Source organism: Rhopalosiphum padi, chromosome 4 (genome assembly GCF_020882245.1).
Source record: "Rhopalosiphum padi isolate XX-2018 chromosome 4, ASM2088224v1, whole genome shotgun sequence".
In the NCBI taxonomy this organism is placed as follows: Eukaryota; Metazoa; Arthropoda; class Insecta; order Hemiptera; family Aphididae; genus Rhopalosiphum; species Rhopalosiphum padi.
The window spans coordinates 42,221,962-42,240,557 of record NC_083600.1 but is presented as its reverse complement, the minus strand read 5'-3'; the positions used below and the strand labels follow the sequence as shown (position 1 = coordinate 42,240,557).

The 18,596-nt window shown below is 28.5% G+C and overlaps 1 protein-coding gene across 2 annotated transcripts in view; it reads left to right on the top strand.

Annotated features, from left to right (window-relative positions):
- LOC132929215 (uncharacterized protein ZK1073.1) overlaps window positions 1-18,596 on the top strand; it is a 29,651-nt gene that overhangs the window by 9,433 nt on the left and 1,622 nt on the right. The window contains exons 1-8 of one of the 2 annotated variants that reach the window (XM_060994402.1): window positions 10,182-10,428; window positions 15,283-15,333; window positions 16,791-16,854; window positions 17,013-17,130; window positions 17,251-17,461; window positions 17,581-17,655; window positions 17,721-17,836; window positions 17,924-18,086. In XM_060994402.1, the coding sequence (XP_060850385.1) occupies window positions 10,414-10,428; window positions 15,283-15,333; window positions 16,791-16,854; window positions 17,013-17,130; window positions 17,251-17,461; window positions 17,581-17,655; window positions 17,721-17,836; window positions 17,924-18,086 (813 nt within the window). In that variant the 5' untranslated portion in view covers window positions 10,182-10,413. Of the gene's footprint in view, window positions 1-10,181; window positions 10,429-15,282; window positions 15,334-16,790; window positions 16,855-17,012; window positions 17,131-17,250; window positions 17,462-17,580; window positions 17,656-17,720; window positions 17,837-17,923; window positions 18,087-18,596 lie in introns of those variants that run through there. The other variant, XM_060994401.1, reaches the window with a different exon arrangement.

Below are 18,596 nucleotides of genomic sequence, written 5' to 3'. Positions count from 1 at the left end.
AATCTCTATTCGGTGTTCTCTATACGACTTTTTAAATATAATGTGTCATATCACTCAAGTATGTAGATATACTCATCAATTCTTTTATGATTATTCCGTTCAACTATATACTATATTAATTATCGTATACGGCGAATATTCAGTAATAGTTTTTTTTAGAACCAATAATTTTTATATTCGTATGTTTTTCGAATTATGAATTATTTTAGCGATACGTGTAATACATGTCACTGAATTGAAATATTTTGTTACTTTTATAATTGTTACGTGTTCATCACGCTGATAATCAAACAAATTTTAATTTAAGCATTTCAGGGACGCTTGCATTTATTAAAAAAAAGTAAGTAATTAGTTAATTAATTACACACAATACAAAAAAAAAAACAAAAGTTACAGCTAGATAAACCATAATTGAAAAGACAAAATTTCTCTCTATAAATAGTTAAAAAGCCTTGTGTATACTCTTTTTTCCATTAGATAACATAGTACATTAAAATGGTGTCCCACAGGCCACAGTACATTTGACGACTTGAAAATGGTTTAGTCCACAATATTGGTATAGAAATCACGGTTTATGTTATAATAGACTGATATTGATGAGCAATGCCACTATATGGCTATACGTAACTAAATATACATATTCAAATGTATTTTTAAATACATTTAATAGATGTGGGTACTAGCTAGTAGCTACGATATATTTTATATTCATACGAAGACGAATACAGGCTCTTATCCTTGACGTAGAGTACCTCTATATATTATTATTTTTGGAGTATTAGGATACTATGGTTTTATGACAGCTAAGGTATTGACAAATACACGGACAATATTTTAATATTTGTTTTATAGTCCTTGAATACCCGATCGTTTATACGCTACTTATTCAAATTATTATATTTACTATATATAATTAGCCACTCTAGGTATTATATACTTTATGTAGGTCAAACTATGATATGATATACTTCATCACACCAAAAACGACGTCCAATATTTTATACTATCGTCAATCGAGCCTACATCTTTTTTCATCAAACATTTTTAAAAACATCCGCATTTAAGTTTCTTGTTAAATAGGAGCCATAATAAAAAGCCTGTTGTAAATCTCTAAATGAGTCTAAAGGAGTATATTATTATAATTCATAAACTAAAAAACCCGTTAATAGTAATCTCATGACTTACCGTTTAATTTTGTTACCATTTTTTTTATAGGTTATCTATTATTATAATGTAGAATAAAATGTAAGTTTTTAGTTTTCGAATTATCAAGTATCTAAAAAATACATAGTGATATTTTGTGTTGACCTATCTATACGAATAAAAGAAGAAAATTTGTAATTATGGTGCACTATCAGGAATTATTTTAATCTGAGCCAATACCCAAAACAAATATATACCAAAAAACACTATCCTTTGAAACGCACCATCTTATGATAAATATCAAATTTATATATCAGAGCTTCGGATTTTATTATACACATTTTTCTTTGATTTAATGAAAAATATTTTATAGGTACGATCACAATAATTCAATAAAAATAAATGTATTTCTTCTCAGTTTCCACTCCAGCTACTTGATACCACTCTTAGTTAAAACAAAATAAAATATTTATATACAATTACCTATGTGTATTGTGTATATACTATATGTATAATACAATATAATATTAATATTAAAATGTTGGTTAATTTGTTACATTTATAGAAACCTAAATACCTAACCCAGTGGCACATGCAACAACTACCTTTTGCGATGTCGTGACTTCGCATAAAATCGATCAAACAATATGGCCCGTGGTAGACCACGCACGCACTTAATATCGATATATTATATATACCATGTCTTTATACACAATAATACATACACTTATACACTTAACAACGCGCAAAATGTCTATCTTTAATTATCATGAATAGACCGACGAAGAGATATCTTTTATAAACAAATTACTGTCTATCGATGAGGTGACTGTATAAAAATAACGAATGGCAGACCAAATATTACCTTATCGTTACTGTTTCTTTCTCCCCACAATTATATAGTAAAACAATATATACATATATATGACTACACTATTATGTAAGGTGAAAACGTGACACTATGATATAAAAATATTGCTATTATATACTTAGGTATCTACTAATTAGTAGGTACAAACGCGTAAATTATGGTGTATGTGCGTGTTATTGTCGTAGTGTGGAGCGTGTTGTGTAGAGTAATTACTACAATTAATAATTTTGTGACGCGCAATCGAAACAGCTCAACAGTGCAAAAGGTAAAGTAAATAATAATAATTACAAGCTACTCAAGTATATTATATAATTAAGAATTGTATGCCTGACCAACACTGCGGTCCCGGTACAAATTAAAATTAAAAACATAATACACGGAGTTAAGATTTATTTGTTCAAAATTCACATTACAATTTATCACTATGCTATAATTCATTTTTTAAGAAAAGTTTGGCAACGACGAAAGTTACTGATCGCGTGGGTACGTCAGAGTTAAGTTGTTTCACATTTTTCATATACAAAATAAAAAAATAAGTCTATAACCAATGCAGAGGTTCTAAAACCAATCTGCACTTTATTCCCGAAATGACAATATGTATTTTTATTTTTTTACACTGTTTATTTTGTTTTTGTGGTGTACTATGAAAAAAAGTGTCGTGGGATAAAAACGCACACCCTTATTGAATCCAACAAATTACACTTCTGGATTTAAATCTCTATGATCTCAACGCTTCCGACGTCGTCTGCAAAACGGATTTCGACTATTTCTTTGTATCTGATTTTTGTTCATTCGTCCGCCTATCATCGTCTTAAAAGGAAAAAAATGTAGTAAAACTACGTCACAAAGCGAGTAAAGGATAAAAAGGGGTGAGTGGCAGATGTTATACAGAGTGATTCACAAAACACATACACACACACACACACACACCAATTTTATCCTTTAATCAGACATTTAATTTAATTTCTCATTTTTGAAATTTTCAAGTACACACTCTTAAGATACTATATTTTCAAATACTTGCATTTTTTATACCATTTAAGGGAAGATAATCATTTTTTTTTTTTACTAACAAAGACTCAATTCAATTTACTACAAAGCGTAAAAAAAGTCATCTGACTGATAATTTGAAACTTAAAAGGATCACATTGAAATAATAATAATAACTACTCGTAAAGTCGTGTCGACACAACAGAATAATTTTTTAATACCATTAAAAACATCTTCGTATATTTTAAAGTATAGTCTTTATATACGCATGTTTTACGTGAAACGAGGATGATAAAGCTTGGCAAATCGAAAGGCGATAACATTTAAGATCGACACAATCAATATTTTGATATTATACGATATAATTACGATGAAATCACGGTAAAACGTAGAAATCGAAAAGAATAACAGCAGCCGCCCTAGTCCGCCAATAAGTAACTGCTGGACTCGAAGAGTTTTCCGCCACAGCTCGTTTTCACCGGTCTTACTGCCAACCGGGACACAAGCACCTGGCGAATCGCGCTGTATGTATAGTATCAAAACGTGGCCGGCGGCGGTGAATAGGAAACGCTCGCGAGTGGCAAGAATGAAGAGGGGTCGAACGGCGGCGGCAGCAATAATGCGTCGTTGGTAAATAAGCGCGAGGGCCGCCCGCCGACGACTACGACGACGACGACGTAATTGGGTCAACGACAACGGCCGCCGGCGCTCAGCGTTTGTTGTTGTTGTCTGCGGCGGCAAGCGCGTCGACCCCCGGGCTTTTTGCAACGGTTTGGCCGCCACCGCCGATTCAGTGTTGCCGACCGTCGTGCGCACGTGCTCTTCTCTCGTCGTTTCGGCGGCGCACGTGCCGTTTATTTCGGCCACTGCCACCACCACCACAGATGTACACATATGATTAATACTATAATAATAATATCGTATTGCGTGCACAGTGCGGAGGACAATTGGGGATATGCAGGAAGTGAGGAAGCTACTCGGCTTCGCGCTTTTTTAGTCATTGTAAGAGTAATATTTGTATCTATTCTTATTGGCATCTATGAAGATAGAGTGTGATTAGTGTACTATTAAACTAGGAAGAATGTCATTATTTTAGAATTAAGGACCGTATAGTTCCGATTCCTCGACTGAACCTGACCCGAGGGCCTGGCTTTTATTAATTTCACAGGTTTCGCAAATCATAGCACCGACACTGATCGTGTTATGTCGGCAATGGCCAAACTTTTACCGAGAATATATTTATTATTTATATATACTTTGAAACCGTTTGACGATCAACCGTTTGGTTGCCCCTGGTATACAGAGGGATTCACCAAGTTGATCATTCACATTCTTCCTAATTCTTAAAGAATGTTCTTTGACGATACAAACTTCTGTTTTTGTTTCAAATCATAACCCCCCCCCTCATTACACAAAGTTAAATAACTCAAAAACTACTCGTTTGAATTTTGGTTTGTCAACATTTTCAGAAAAATGATACGCCAAACAATTTACTGTTTATAAAAGGAAGATTGTCATTTGAAAAACAATAGTTTTCCACGTAGTTCACAAACATGTCAAGAATTCGAAAATGTAGTCGAGTATTTGAAATTCCAAAAATCAGTTTTTAAATTACTGCGTTATTGAAGACGAAAACGGGGGTGAGCATACTTGGCGCCCATATTGTTGTATTATATGTTTCGTGGTCCGTGGCGTGCACTGTGTATATCGCGCACAGTGGCTGCGGCTGGTGGTGCGTGGTGGGTGGCGGCGTCAGAAGGCGCGACGGACGGACGTGTCGGTCGTCACGTAGACCGCTCCGTATTATCGGCTGAAATAGCGTAAACTTGATACGCGCGGATGCGGCGACGGTGTACACATCCCGCGGGAGATCGCGGGACGCGGTCGTTATAATAGTTATTATATATAATATTATAATTCGTATAAAATACTCCTATAATACTGTTGCTCCGGTGTTATTACATTTATAATAAGCCTCCAGGCCACTCGCCCGTTCGTGCGCCGGTCACATGTCCCGGACGTCTGTTGTTTACTACACGCGAGCTTAAATTAACGCGGAACATTATAACACCGTAGTCATACGGACGACGGCGGCGGATTTACAGCGAATCCCACTGCAACGTGCTACCTTGCGGGCGAGTCCATTCCATACAGACTATAATAATATTATTTCATGACCTTTTATAGGTCCCGCCGGGCGGGTGAATGCGGGTGACTTTTCCCCAAAAAATCTCAGCCCGAGTAATGGTTTTTTAAAAAAAATAATATTATTGATTATTAATTTTAAACGTTATCCCGTGATCGGTCGTCACGCGTTATCGCCACGTGAACAAATACTATACCCGGCATATTCTTGATTTTTTTTTTTGATTTTTTTTTTTTATTCATCATGTACATATTTTGAACAGTAATTTTATATTTTCTAGAAGTTCTACTCTATGCACAGCGATTTTCAACTTATGCAGCGTGAAATTCTTCAGGTGTTCCATGTAATATTTATTTTAGATTATGTGTTAAATATTATATTTAATAATATAATTTTTCATTAACTTGAACATTTAAATTTTTATTATTTATGTTTATTGATATTGTTCAGATAAACATTACCTTATAATACATCAGTCATAAAATTATATAATATATATGTTTTTTAATGTGTATGCCTCGAACATCTATAAAACAAAATACTGTGTGCCAGCAAATAAAAAAGTTTAGAAATCTCTAGAGTCTAGAGACAAAATACCACCAATGTACAATAGACTAAACACGTTAGTCTATATAGTAAACGTTTAGATATACGGCCGAGAGCGCACGTAAACATACCTTTTTTTGTTTCTCAAGCGACACACAAATCAAATCGAAATCATGAAACAACAATAACCACTTACTGAGGTGTAGTAAAAACAACACGCACCGTAATCGACGGCTACTATATTATACTAACAGTTCATGTCCGCGCCCTTAACCTAATAAGTTGCAATACAAAAACGACACATATCACTATAGAAGTATAAACTATATAAATGCATAATAATATTCTGTACATAACTGAACCTGAGGTAAGTACAGAACACGTAGTAGGCCGCTACACGTATGAGCGGTGAACGCTCCGCAAACATTCGTTTGTTCCGGCCGCAGTGGTGGTGCGACAGGAAATGAAAACAACAAATTAAAAATTATTTTACGCAACGGCACACCGTATTATTAATATTATTGTTATAATTATTTGTACGTTGACGGAGAAACTGAAAAACCGAACCAATGTGTGTGGGTGGCATTGCAATTATCCTGCCGCATAAATGATATAATATTATTATTTATTTGTTATTGACATTTTTGTTCGCGGGTTTATTCAACATTTCAACTATATACCTAATCTAATATGTACCCATTGCTATTCGTTAATATCCAACGGCGGTACCTGATGGCTGACGCACATTCAATCCACGCTGACATTTATTTATTCATCATCAATTTCCCAAGAATGTGTAGTGTATATGTATATATTAAACAATTTACGATCCACGTTTGACGGCTGGCATGCGAACTAATTCACACATTGTTTTGTATACGTATACTCTGCTATTGTCCGTCATCGCTACCCAGTCCAGCTATAAAACCGTATTATACCGTAGTCGAGATCTTTTTATGAGCAGAATAAACTGTAAATGGTATTTTATTAAAATTAAAAGCGTCTTAGCTACAAGCTATAACCAAACACAATTGTGTAAATATTTTTTATATAATACAGTTAAAAAGCACAACACACAGTACCTACATTAGAAATATCACCGTGGAAGCAGTTTCTGAGTTTTATTTCGACTATAGGCGAAAACCTATTTGGTTTAAGGGTAAATCGATAATATGATATGATTGTTAGTAGGAATTCAGATAATATTCTTAGAATCCCATCTGAACTCATATTACTTAATAGTTGTAACCAACGGTGTCGTAAAAGAAAGAAACATGTTGTGATCTTTTGTCTATAAATAAAATAATTAAAAACAATATTTATTTCTGGGATCTATGGTAAACTGCCAAATTAATTATTCACAGTTTATATCCTTTATTCTAAAATGTTCTAAATAAGATTCGTTATGCATTGATTGAGACAAAGTTTTATTTAGTATTTTCATTTTCTAGTCAATGATTGTTTTTATTATTAAAGAATCAACGTTAAGGTTAATTTTAAATTATAACAGGTACTACAACTACACTATGTACTATTATATATCATATAATATTTACAAACAATTCTTTAGGCGATTTTTTCAATGATTTTCTATTAAATTCTTATTATTTTTATGATCTATATTTTTTTAACTACGTAGTATTATGTACAAATGAGTGACACACTACGTAATTGATAATTTTGTAAGTTTTAATAATTTCATAATGACAGAATTATTATGTGTATTTAGTACTTGTTATATTTAAATACTAAAGATAAATTGATGAAATTTAACGAATATTATGAGGTATATATTTTACAATTTACTTTTTACTAATTTATCAAAGGACACGGATACATAAAGTGTTTTGAGTAAAGCCTCTTATTTGTATCATATAGTTTTACTCAAATATTTAATTCATCGATGGTATTTTTGTAGGTACCAACTTCAGTAATTTCAATTATATATATATATTATTATAGTATCTCTAAATACTTAATATTGTATATTATAAATTATAATATTCTATATATTGTACATACTAATAATAACATATTGCATACAGCGTATACTCAGTTATAGCACAATCAAATTATAATAACTTAAAACTTATCAAACAATAATTGTTAATGAAATTAATTAATATTTACAGAAAAATAACAATATTCATAAATTAATAAAACTAATTTTTATAACAAACTTTCCATAGTCATCTCAGTGGGGCCCAATATTCATATGTATATTAAATTAAATTAAATAAATAAATAGTAACCACTAGCCACCATTTCCAATATTAAATCTTTTATTCGCAAATTTCATTAAAAATATAATTTTATATGTTTAATTGCATACTGCGTATCTAATAATTGTAATCTATCTTAATTGCTCTTTAAATATTGGAATATTAGTTACTATGTTATTAAACTTATAAAACCATTAATTTTCTGAACAATTAAAAAAATTAAAAAATGTTATAAAAATTTAAGTATTAAATGTTTTTGTTATATACTCATAACACTTAAGTCATATTTATTGACTGTAATATATTATGAAATAAAAAAAACTTATATTTAACCCAATACATTTCAACTATCCATTATACTGAGCTTTACACGAATTTACATGATATACATTTACATTTATAGATAGGGGTGTTCATTTTTAGAATGCCATATATTTATCCAGTAATCGTGTGCAAATAATATATTAAATTTAATTCAATCGCATATACAGGTGCAATAAAAATGATTGTTCGAGTATAAAAAAAAAACTGTTGTTCGACTATTGCACTTAAACATACAATTACATTAAAAATGTCTATAATTCATGGCCGTGCGTATCTATGTATATACATATATATATTATAATATATGTAGGTTTATTTGATTGGCAAATTCACGCTCCGTATTGGCAAAGTATCTCCAAGGAAACGGATAATTGTATACTTATTGTCATGAGAAATTTTCAACGCACAGAATTATAATGGCTCTATATATTATATTATATTTTGTATATAATTTATATGTTGACGTTAATGGGTCACGTATGAAAGTCGAATACTTTTTTTTTACTTCTCATTATATTTTATATTTTACATAACCTGTGGCCATTTACATGGTATCGAATTGCCGTTATTGCTACTATTATTATATTCAGAACCGCTGACATATATCATTTTAAACTTCAAAAGTCTTTATAGCGCATTGAGTATCGATAGGTATCAGTTTCTCAATGGAAAATAGCGCGTATTACAGTATATAATGTACGTAGATAAATTGTAATATCATAAAATGAATACACATACACATACACATACACATACACAGAGGCGTATTTACAAATATTAAATAAATAAGAGTGATATTAAAATTCTTAAATGGCAAACGCTTGGCTAAGATTTTCCACTCCTTGTCTTAGTGATTTATACACAATTATTTAGTTATAAAAAAATTGTATAGAATCTTGAAAATAAAAATAAACATACAATAAGAAAACCTTTAAAAAATGTATTATAGAACTAATAAATAATAATAATTAATTTAAATTTAAAAAATATATACATAAAATGTTGTGAAATGGATTAAAATGTTCGATGGGAAAGTCTAAACCCTCTTCGTTCATAAACACAACTCAGTGGCACAAATACAAGTACATATTAATATAATAACATATTGTATATACTCGTAATGATATATATACACATGGTCCTAAAATGTTATTTACTTCGTGATCTACCACGCAACGACTAAAATAATATACCCATGATGATAATTATTTTAATAATAAACCCATATATTCCTATAGATATAGGTTATGAGTTTTGTGAAACAAAACAGCCACTTGTATAGACTATATAGATACTTAAGTAATTAAATATACAATGTACTCAGTGCATATTACGTATTACGCGATGTAGGCGCGTAGCCAGGATTTTTTTTTTAAAGTGCTGTTTTAATTTTTTATTTAAATATATTATACATAGAGGGGACTTTACACACTCTATTGTAGTCCTTAATTTTCCTCATTAATAATATCAAGTATGGAATAGAACCCATAATATGATAACATATTTCATATTTTAAATTATTCAATTTACATATATTTTTGCATAAATACGGTCTTATTGGGGGAAGGTGTTTCAGCACCCAAAACACCCCACTCCCGAGGGCACACCACTGACGCGACGTTTGATATGTCTTTTGTAAACTATACGCACGCTGTATGCCCACACACGTTAAGTTTCGTACAATAACATCATAATATAGTATATTATAATATAATGTCGTACGCCGTTTGTTGAATTCCGGCGGCGCAGGACGTCCGCACCCCGCGGGTCGGGTTCCTATGTTATACGGGGTGGCCGACTCGTCCTACGACACCCCCGCGCCCGCCCCCGAAAGCTCGCGTATTACATAAAACGGTCGTCGGTGGGTTGGCAATACTGTACGCCACGTTCGAATTGTCGTGTATCTCCGTCCGTGCTCGCGTACACCACCTACCCCTTCAGCAGCATTAACACAGTAACGCACCCGTCATCCGAACGTCTGCCGTCGCCGTCGCTACTACTACCGCCGCCGCCGCCGCCGTCATCGGGAAAAAAAATATCAAAACAAAACGACCGGAAAACCCAACGATCGTGCCGAGCCATTTCGCCGTGTGCACCGTTTGCGTAAAATACGTAAACACGGATTTTTACCGACTTGGCAATCGCTCACGCAATACTAACGTCGACTTAACATGAGCGACTCACAAGTAAGTGATGATACGTCATAGCCTATGATAATAATATTGCAAATAGTGGTGGGATGTGTACGAGTGTATACCCGTTCGACGACCGTTGTCGATTGCCATTGATATTATTGTTGTTATTGTTGTTTTATATGACATTATTACGACGCCCGCGCGTTTTTCTGCAGGTGTTTGTACCGCGCAGCATATGGACGAATATTATACAGCGTCCTCCTCTATCCGCACGATCACCGCCACCCTTACCGCAACAAAGTGCCCTTTATCTCGGCAACGACACTAAAAAACATTCTATCGTGTTTCATATTAACAATTAAAACGTTCTTATTAAAAATTTATGTTTATCCGGTGCAGCTATTTCCCTATTCCCTGTATAGCTATAATATTCGTCGCGTGACAGGTATATAGGTACACTTATAATTATGGAACATTATCAGAAAAACGGTCGCCAGAAATTATTTATTTAACATAAATTATTACTACGACGATCGTGCGAACGGTATGACGTCTACAATCAACGAGATGTTATACGTGTCTGCGTGATATGCTTCAACAACGGTTTCTTTTTTACGATAATAAAGTTAATGAAAGGAAAAAAATAATAATAATAATAATAAAGTAGCCAAACGTGTTGATGAATGGTATTACTCTCGGGATGATATGGCGAGTGTGCGGAAGGGGTCGGCGTGGAACCTAGTGTAGGCGTATCTAGAGGGAGGTGGTAGTGTTTGGGCGGGCGGTCCCCGGGGGTCGTTATTGCTAAGGCGCACATTCGGGGTATTGATTATTTGTCCAGAAGAATGCGATGGCGGGAAACGCGCACACGTATACAATATATATATATATGTATGTGTGTGTGTTTGTATACGTTTATAAATATTTTCCGTCTTCCAGATGGTACACGTAATATTATGTTATATTATATTATGTATATTATGTTGTACGTACGATAATAATTATTATTCTATATAACACGTTTCTGCTGTTGTACGAATGGTATACCTATCGATTGTAGTATTCTGCGAAATTTCATCATAATATATAATTATAAAAATATAATAAATTAACCACCTAGACATATGTATAATATAATTTAGTAATTACTATACATTTGTCATTGTTACGAGACCTGCTCTGTTACAGAGACAAAGCTCTGTTGAACGGCGCAAACTATAGGCAATTTAGGGGCATCGATGTTAACAATACACACTTAACGTATACACGCACCTCATTGTTATAAAATATAATTTATAAATTATTATAATATAATATTTTATTTAATAATTCTTAATTTTATAAATTATCATATTATGATTTTTAGATACATTTAGCAAGCCAAAATTTATCATTTTCAACAATTTTTATAAATATTCAAGATTTATTGTGATTATTAGAATAATGTCGTTTTTAATACATTAACCATGACTTAATATCTCTACTTTAAATTCTGCCTATCTTCCATAACACTCATGAATATTTAATAACATATTAAATATCGGAATGTATTAATAAACTCTTATGATTTATGTAGGTAGGAACCCCAAAAAACCAATTTTAATATTTATAACAAAATATGTTATACATTGTATTTTTTATTCAACTTTATAATTTCTCATTATGTAAATTTTAATTTAAAATACGCTTTTTTGTACTTAATAAAATATTTATAACTATTATTTTTAGAATGATGTAATAATAGTAAATTTCATTTTAGTTTATTTTAAAATGTGTACTCGTATAAATTATTATTTTTTTTTCTATATTGAGTAAAGTAATAAGACTATTGTAGTAATCTTTATTTTGGTTTAGCGAAGTGTTAGAAAAATATTAATTTTCTAGTAGTTCTTAAAAAAACTGCATCATCTACATTACAGATATTTTGATCATATTTCATTGTAATTCAAAATTTGTTATTAAATAAGATACTAAATATTTTGAAAAAATTTTCGTTTATATTTTTAAATCTTTTAGACTAAATAAAATATTTAATAAATGTTATCAAATCGTAGCACTTTTTGTTACTTATCAATATTTAATTTTCAAACAGAAAGTATCATTTATCATACTAATATTGTTTCAAAAATTATAATAGTTTATACTTTTAAATTATTTTCTAAAATCATTTATAGTTTGAATGAAATGTATTTTATATATCACAATAATTGATATAAACTATTTTTTATACTCCTACTATTTACCTTCCACCTTGCTTTAGGTACATTAAAACATATATAAGTATCCAATATCATCCATAAAGGTACCTTATAAATTCATTTAAATTTAGAATATTTTGGTTTTACATCCATACTTTTAGTTATTTTGTGGTTATTTTATTTGTAAATACAAGGAGTACTCAAAAATGGCATATATATATTGATTAAATATTAAAATATAACATTTAAAACTTTTACAAAATTTCTTTTCAAATTTTCAAAGAATTAAATTGACCTTTCGTCTAATAGTTATTAAATTTAACCTTTACCATAATTAGAATTGTATTTATATAGTTAAATAAATTTTATGATACATAATTTTCAAAATTATTTCAATAATTTTTGTGCTTCCCATACAATTTCGAAAATTTAAAATCAAAGTTTATTATTATGATATAATGTAATATATTACGTCTATAAAAATGTGTGGGTTTTGATATTAAGATATTATAAAATATTAATCGAGTTAACTATTATACTTTATGATATTCCAATTACTTTATAACATTTTAACCACGGTCGTTCAGCGTTTAAATTCAAAAAAAAAATGTTAAAAAAATTAAAACTGTATTACCTACACAAAGTAATATTTAAAGTTTTTTTAATCACTTTAAAATGTTTAAGAATAATATAAAACAGTATGCTGGCTAGTAATGGAAATAAAGGAAACCGATATAAATACCTAAAAATCGATTCAATTTTTTTTAATATTAATTAAAACAAATAACATTTAAAACAGTATAGGTTTAGTAATCATTACACTATTTTATAATATGTACACATGAATATCGATACAGCCATATAGATCAATAAAAAACCTAAAACCTTTTCCTATAAATAATTTAACGTGACGTAAAGGTAAAAAGGATATAGTCATAGTTTAAGGATCGTTAAGGATATAATATGGTACATATAGTTTCATTTCAGTAATTCAGTTATCAATGTGTTGATTTTCGTGTCGTGTCGCTATAACGCTATGATGTGTTATTTATTACACCGTGTAGGGTATTTCGCTTTTAATATATTATTACAACTTTTAACTTCTTTAAACAAAATGAATGTTCAAATAATAATTAATAAAAAAAAGGCGATAAATGTGTAATCATTGAAACAGTTAATTTTTTGGTCTAATAATATATTTATAGTATTTATTTTTCGTCGGTGTTAGGAATTATTATAAATAGTAAATACCAAGGAACATAGTATTAATATTATTACAACTCTTTTAAATTAATTAAAATGATTTTTTTTATAAATAATATTAAACTCACGTATAGATATAAAGTTTTTAAACCTTGAAATATTTATTAAATATCATTCATAATAAAATGATTATTTAACTTAATATCTACAGCATTGAATTTAAAATATTTTTTTACTAAAAATGTTTATTAAAACTTTTTACTTTTAAAAAAATTTCATAATTTGTGTGCTGTATCTGACCTACATTTTATTATGTTTCAAACAATAAGGAGTAATTATCATTAATTTTTCTAAAGTACGATACATTGATACCGTAAGCTACATAATATCAACATTTTTTTTATTAATTATATTGAATTGAATTAGGTAATATAATATTATTAAATTATATCAGGTTATATTTTTAAACTTATTAATTATATATTAATATTATAATATATTAATTATTAATGTAATATATAAATCAAAAACTTAGAAAGTCCCTATACATTATTTTAGATACATGCCATCAGGATGAAGTTTCTATTAAGAACAAAAAAAAAACATAGATAGTATTATATTATGCAATATTTCTTCTTACTTATTTGTATCATTAATTTAATTTAATTGAAATATGTACGATATACCAAACAAAGTATAAATATATGATTCTACAGTTTTCATTAGTTAAATAAATATCATACATATTGATGAAAAATTCTAAAGATACCTATAAATAATAATATTATTCTATACTGAATCTATAAGTACAATAAAAAGAACTATAGTGATTTAATTGAAGTTATGTGCATAACTAAATTAATTAGTATTAATAATACCTTATATTATAATGACTTATTCACTTATAAATCATTAAAGTAACATTATTTCAGTATATTTAGATTGTATCGACATAACTAAATAAATATAAAAAAGATTAGGCATGTAAAACGTTAACTATGTAAAATAAAATGTAGGTATAGATTTGAATTCAGATATACAATTGCAATTAAATACCTCAAATAAATACTTATAAAATCTAAGTATGCTCTAGGTTTTTTAAAGAAACCTTCACTATGATAAAATATAAAACATAATAATATTTACGTATAAGTATTGCAAATAATATAATTTACTAATGTGTATATTATTGTATATTATGTAAAGATAGTTTTTCATAATTCTTTTATTGAAGTATATTAATAACTAATAAATAATATGTACTTTTATATGAGTACCGACTTATTTTATTTAATTTTAGAACATTTTTATTGTTTTCAAACATAAAGAATCTTAAATTTAATTAATATTTTATAGTGACTGTAACATTTAATATTAATAAATATTAAAATATGGCATAGAAAGATTAAGCTTCCTTTATAAACATTCTATTTTATTTTCACAAAATATTTTTTAATACTGAAAAATATTCATATTAATTAACATATTGTTTTATCTCTTTAAGAAATTCCTCGTCAAGACAGAGAGAAGTGGAAATGTCTACGTTCACGTCCAGGTAATGATCAATAATTTTAATATAATAATAATTTATATTTTCTGTTTTAATTTAAACAGACACCTATCATAAAATAGTAGACAATTATTTTTAATTAAGCTAATTGATCTTTTTTTAACTAATAAGTTAAAATAAATAAATTTATAAAACACTTAAAAATATTATTTTTAATAAGCTTATACATTTATATTAAATTAATTTTAACAATCAACTTACACATATTTTTTAGAAACAAATTCAAAAAATATAATAATTATGCTTGTATAAAATAATAACTTAGATGCAGTGATTAGTAAAATTACTAAAATTATCTGAAAACGAAATAGAAAAGGTTTGTATATTAAACATTTTCATAATTTAAAAGTTGAAGTATCTATTCATTGTTCTCGTATTCAAATGTTTTGTTTTATATATATTGAAAGAGATAATGACGAGTACAAATAAAATATTTTATGATAACCCTCTTCAATATACTTTTTAAGTCACGCGATGTCAATCGCAATATATATTCGTTGAATTAAATATTATAAGAATATAATATGTTTATGTTATTTAAATATATTTTTTTTAATTCTACGTGTTATAATAAAAAAATGTTTGAATAATTTAATATAAATACATTTAAATTCTATAAAATAAATTATTTACATCAATATAACATATTGAAAAATTTTTTAAAAATATAAAAATAAATACAATTTAATATATTATTTAAAATATTAATAATAATTATACATACCTACATTTTAATAAATAAGTTAGAAATGTTGTATCTATAGATAACATTAGCAAAAGATAAATATTACTAGTATTGTTAACATATAGTACATATACCGAACTATTTTATTTCACCGTAATAGCAACTTTCTTACTTTAAATTAACTAAATTATATTTATCTTTATTTTATGATACATTAAATTTACTTTAACACTCACTATTTCAAAAGTTGCTTTTTAATTAAAATGTGTGCGACCAATTGACATATGAAACCTGCATATTTATTTTTACATAGTAATTATAAATTTAAAATACATCTGACATGTTTAAATTTGAAATGTTTATAACAATATTAAAATTCATTTTTTACTTTAGATAAAATGTAAATATGTTAGATATAAAATTAAAAATCAAAAACTGTAATAAATATTGTATAGTTTTTATCGTGATAAAATAAATAGAGATATATAATGTATAATGAATAAATAATTATTCTTTTTTATTGAGCTATGTATATTCATGTAATATGTACGTGTTAAATGTATGTATTAAATATATGTATCAAACATGGTATTTATGGAATATTTCAAAATAATGATTATCTTAATTAAACCAAATGCTATTTAAAATGTAGGTAATATAATAAGAGTTGTTCTAATTTAATTTTATAAAATTAAAAAAATACCATTATTCTTAATTTGGAATATTTTTAACTAATGATAGTATTAATTTTATTTAGGGAGATCTTACCCAGCAGGACAAGAGAGCAATATTCCTCACTGTTCATGACCTGGGATGCAATCGTAAGTCTAATACAATTTCATAACAATTATCATTAATACTTGGACATGTGATATGAATTTTTAATGAATAATTGAACTATATCAATTCATATTTAATTTAAATTTTTAAATATCAATTAAAATAGTTATAAATATTTATAATTAATGTTTTAATATAGACATATCGTTTGAGAACTTCGTCAACCAGCCATGCATGAGTGAAATTAAAGATCGATCAATATTTATCCATATTGACGTGCCTGGCCATGAAGATAACGCGGATACTCTACCTGACTCGTAAGTATCACGATAGAAATCTTGGTCCTATGTCAATTCATAAGTTGTATCTTATATTTAAGATTTTTAAAAAGTAATTTTTTTATACCTAGCTTTTATTACTACTTTTTTTATTTAAAGTTTTCAGTTTCCTTCATTGCAAGTGCTAGGAGAAGATTTAGTGGCTGTTTTGAATACTTTGCACGTTCGTTATGTTATTGGATTAGGAGAAGGGGCTGGTGCCAATGCAGTAGCTAGGTTTGGTTTGGCACATCCTACGCGAGTTTTGGGGTTGATACTCATAAATTGTACTGGATCAGCTACATCGGTGAAGGAAAATTTCAAATCAAAAGTGAGCGTGAACTATAGTATACTGTATTTGTATCTCAATGATACGTAGTTTTAATATATTTAATATTTATAATTTATAAACATACTATAAATATTATATAATATATGATAATATTTTAGTTCGTAAACTGGAAAGGAAAATCAACTGTGAGTCAATCAGCGATGGATTATTTAATTTTCCACAAATTTGGACATGTAAGTTAATAATCAACCTATATCTAATCTTCGAGTTTTTTACACAGTTTTTGCTTTACTTGTAGCAACTTATGAATGAAACAAACCCGGACAAAGAATTGGTCATTAATGAGTTTGTAAAACGTCTTCAAGGCACTATAAACTCAAAAAATCTCAAACAATACGTAAACGCATTTCTCAAGTACGTATGATAAATTGTATACAATTTGTTATTAAGTATATCAATAAAAACAATGATTTAATTATGCTGTTTTAAAAAATATTATAGCCGAAAAGATCTTATGCTTAAAGACTACAAACAAGACATATTATTGGTAACTGGAGTTTTGGGCTCTTACGCTAATGTTGTCGAGAAGTTACATCGCGATTTGAACAAGCACAAGGCTACATTATTAAAAATTGAAAGGGCTGGAGATGTTTTAGCAGAAGCAGTAAGATAGCTATAAAATTAATTAATAATATTATCATTCCGAAATCTAAAAAGTAAAAATAGCGCATTTATATATTAAGAGAACGCCACATGATACTACACGTTTATGTTGCCTCCGTTTTATATAAACGTACAATATATAATATAGCACATTATTTTATGTTCAACAGTAGTTCCAATATGGTGTAATAATCTTTAATAATTGAGTATGTTGAACTGTTATCAAACTTAAAGGTGTAAGATCATGATCTGTGATTTAAGGTATTTTAATTTTAAAGCGAGTTATGAAAATTTTTTATTCGTAATATTTTATATTATCATAAATTCCTTAAAATTAAAAAAAAAAATTCTCTAGAAAAATCACAGATTCTGGCCTATACGTTCTATGATAGGTCAATTCACTCTATTATTAAAGTTTATTAAATTTACTATATTATACAATTGTAGGACAACAACCTAACACAACACATACACATATGACGTCCTCTTAATATATCCATGTACGTTTTCA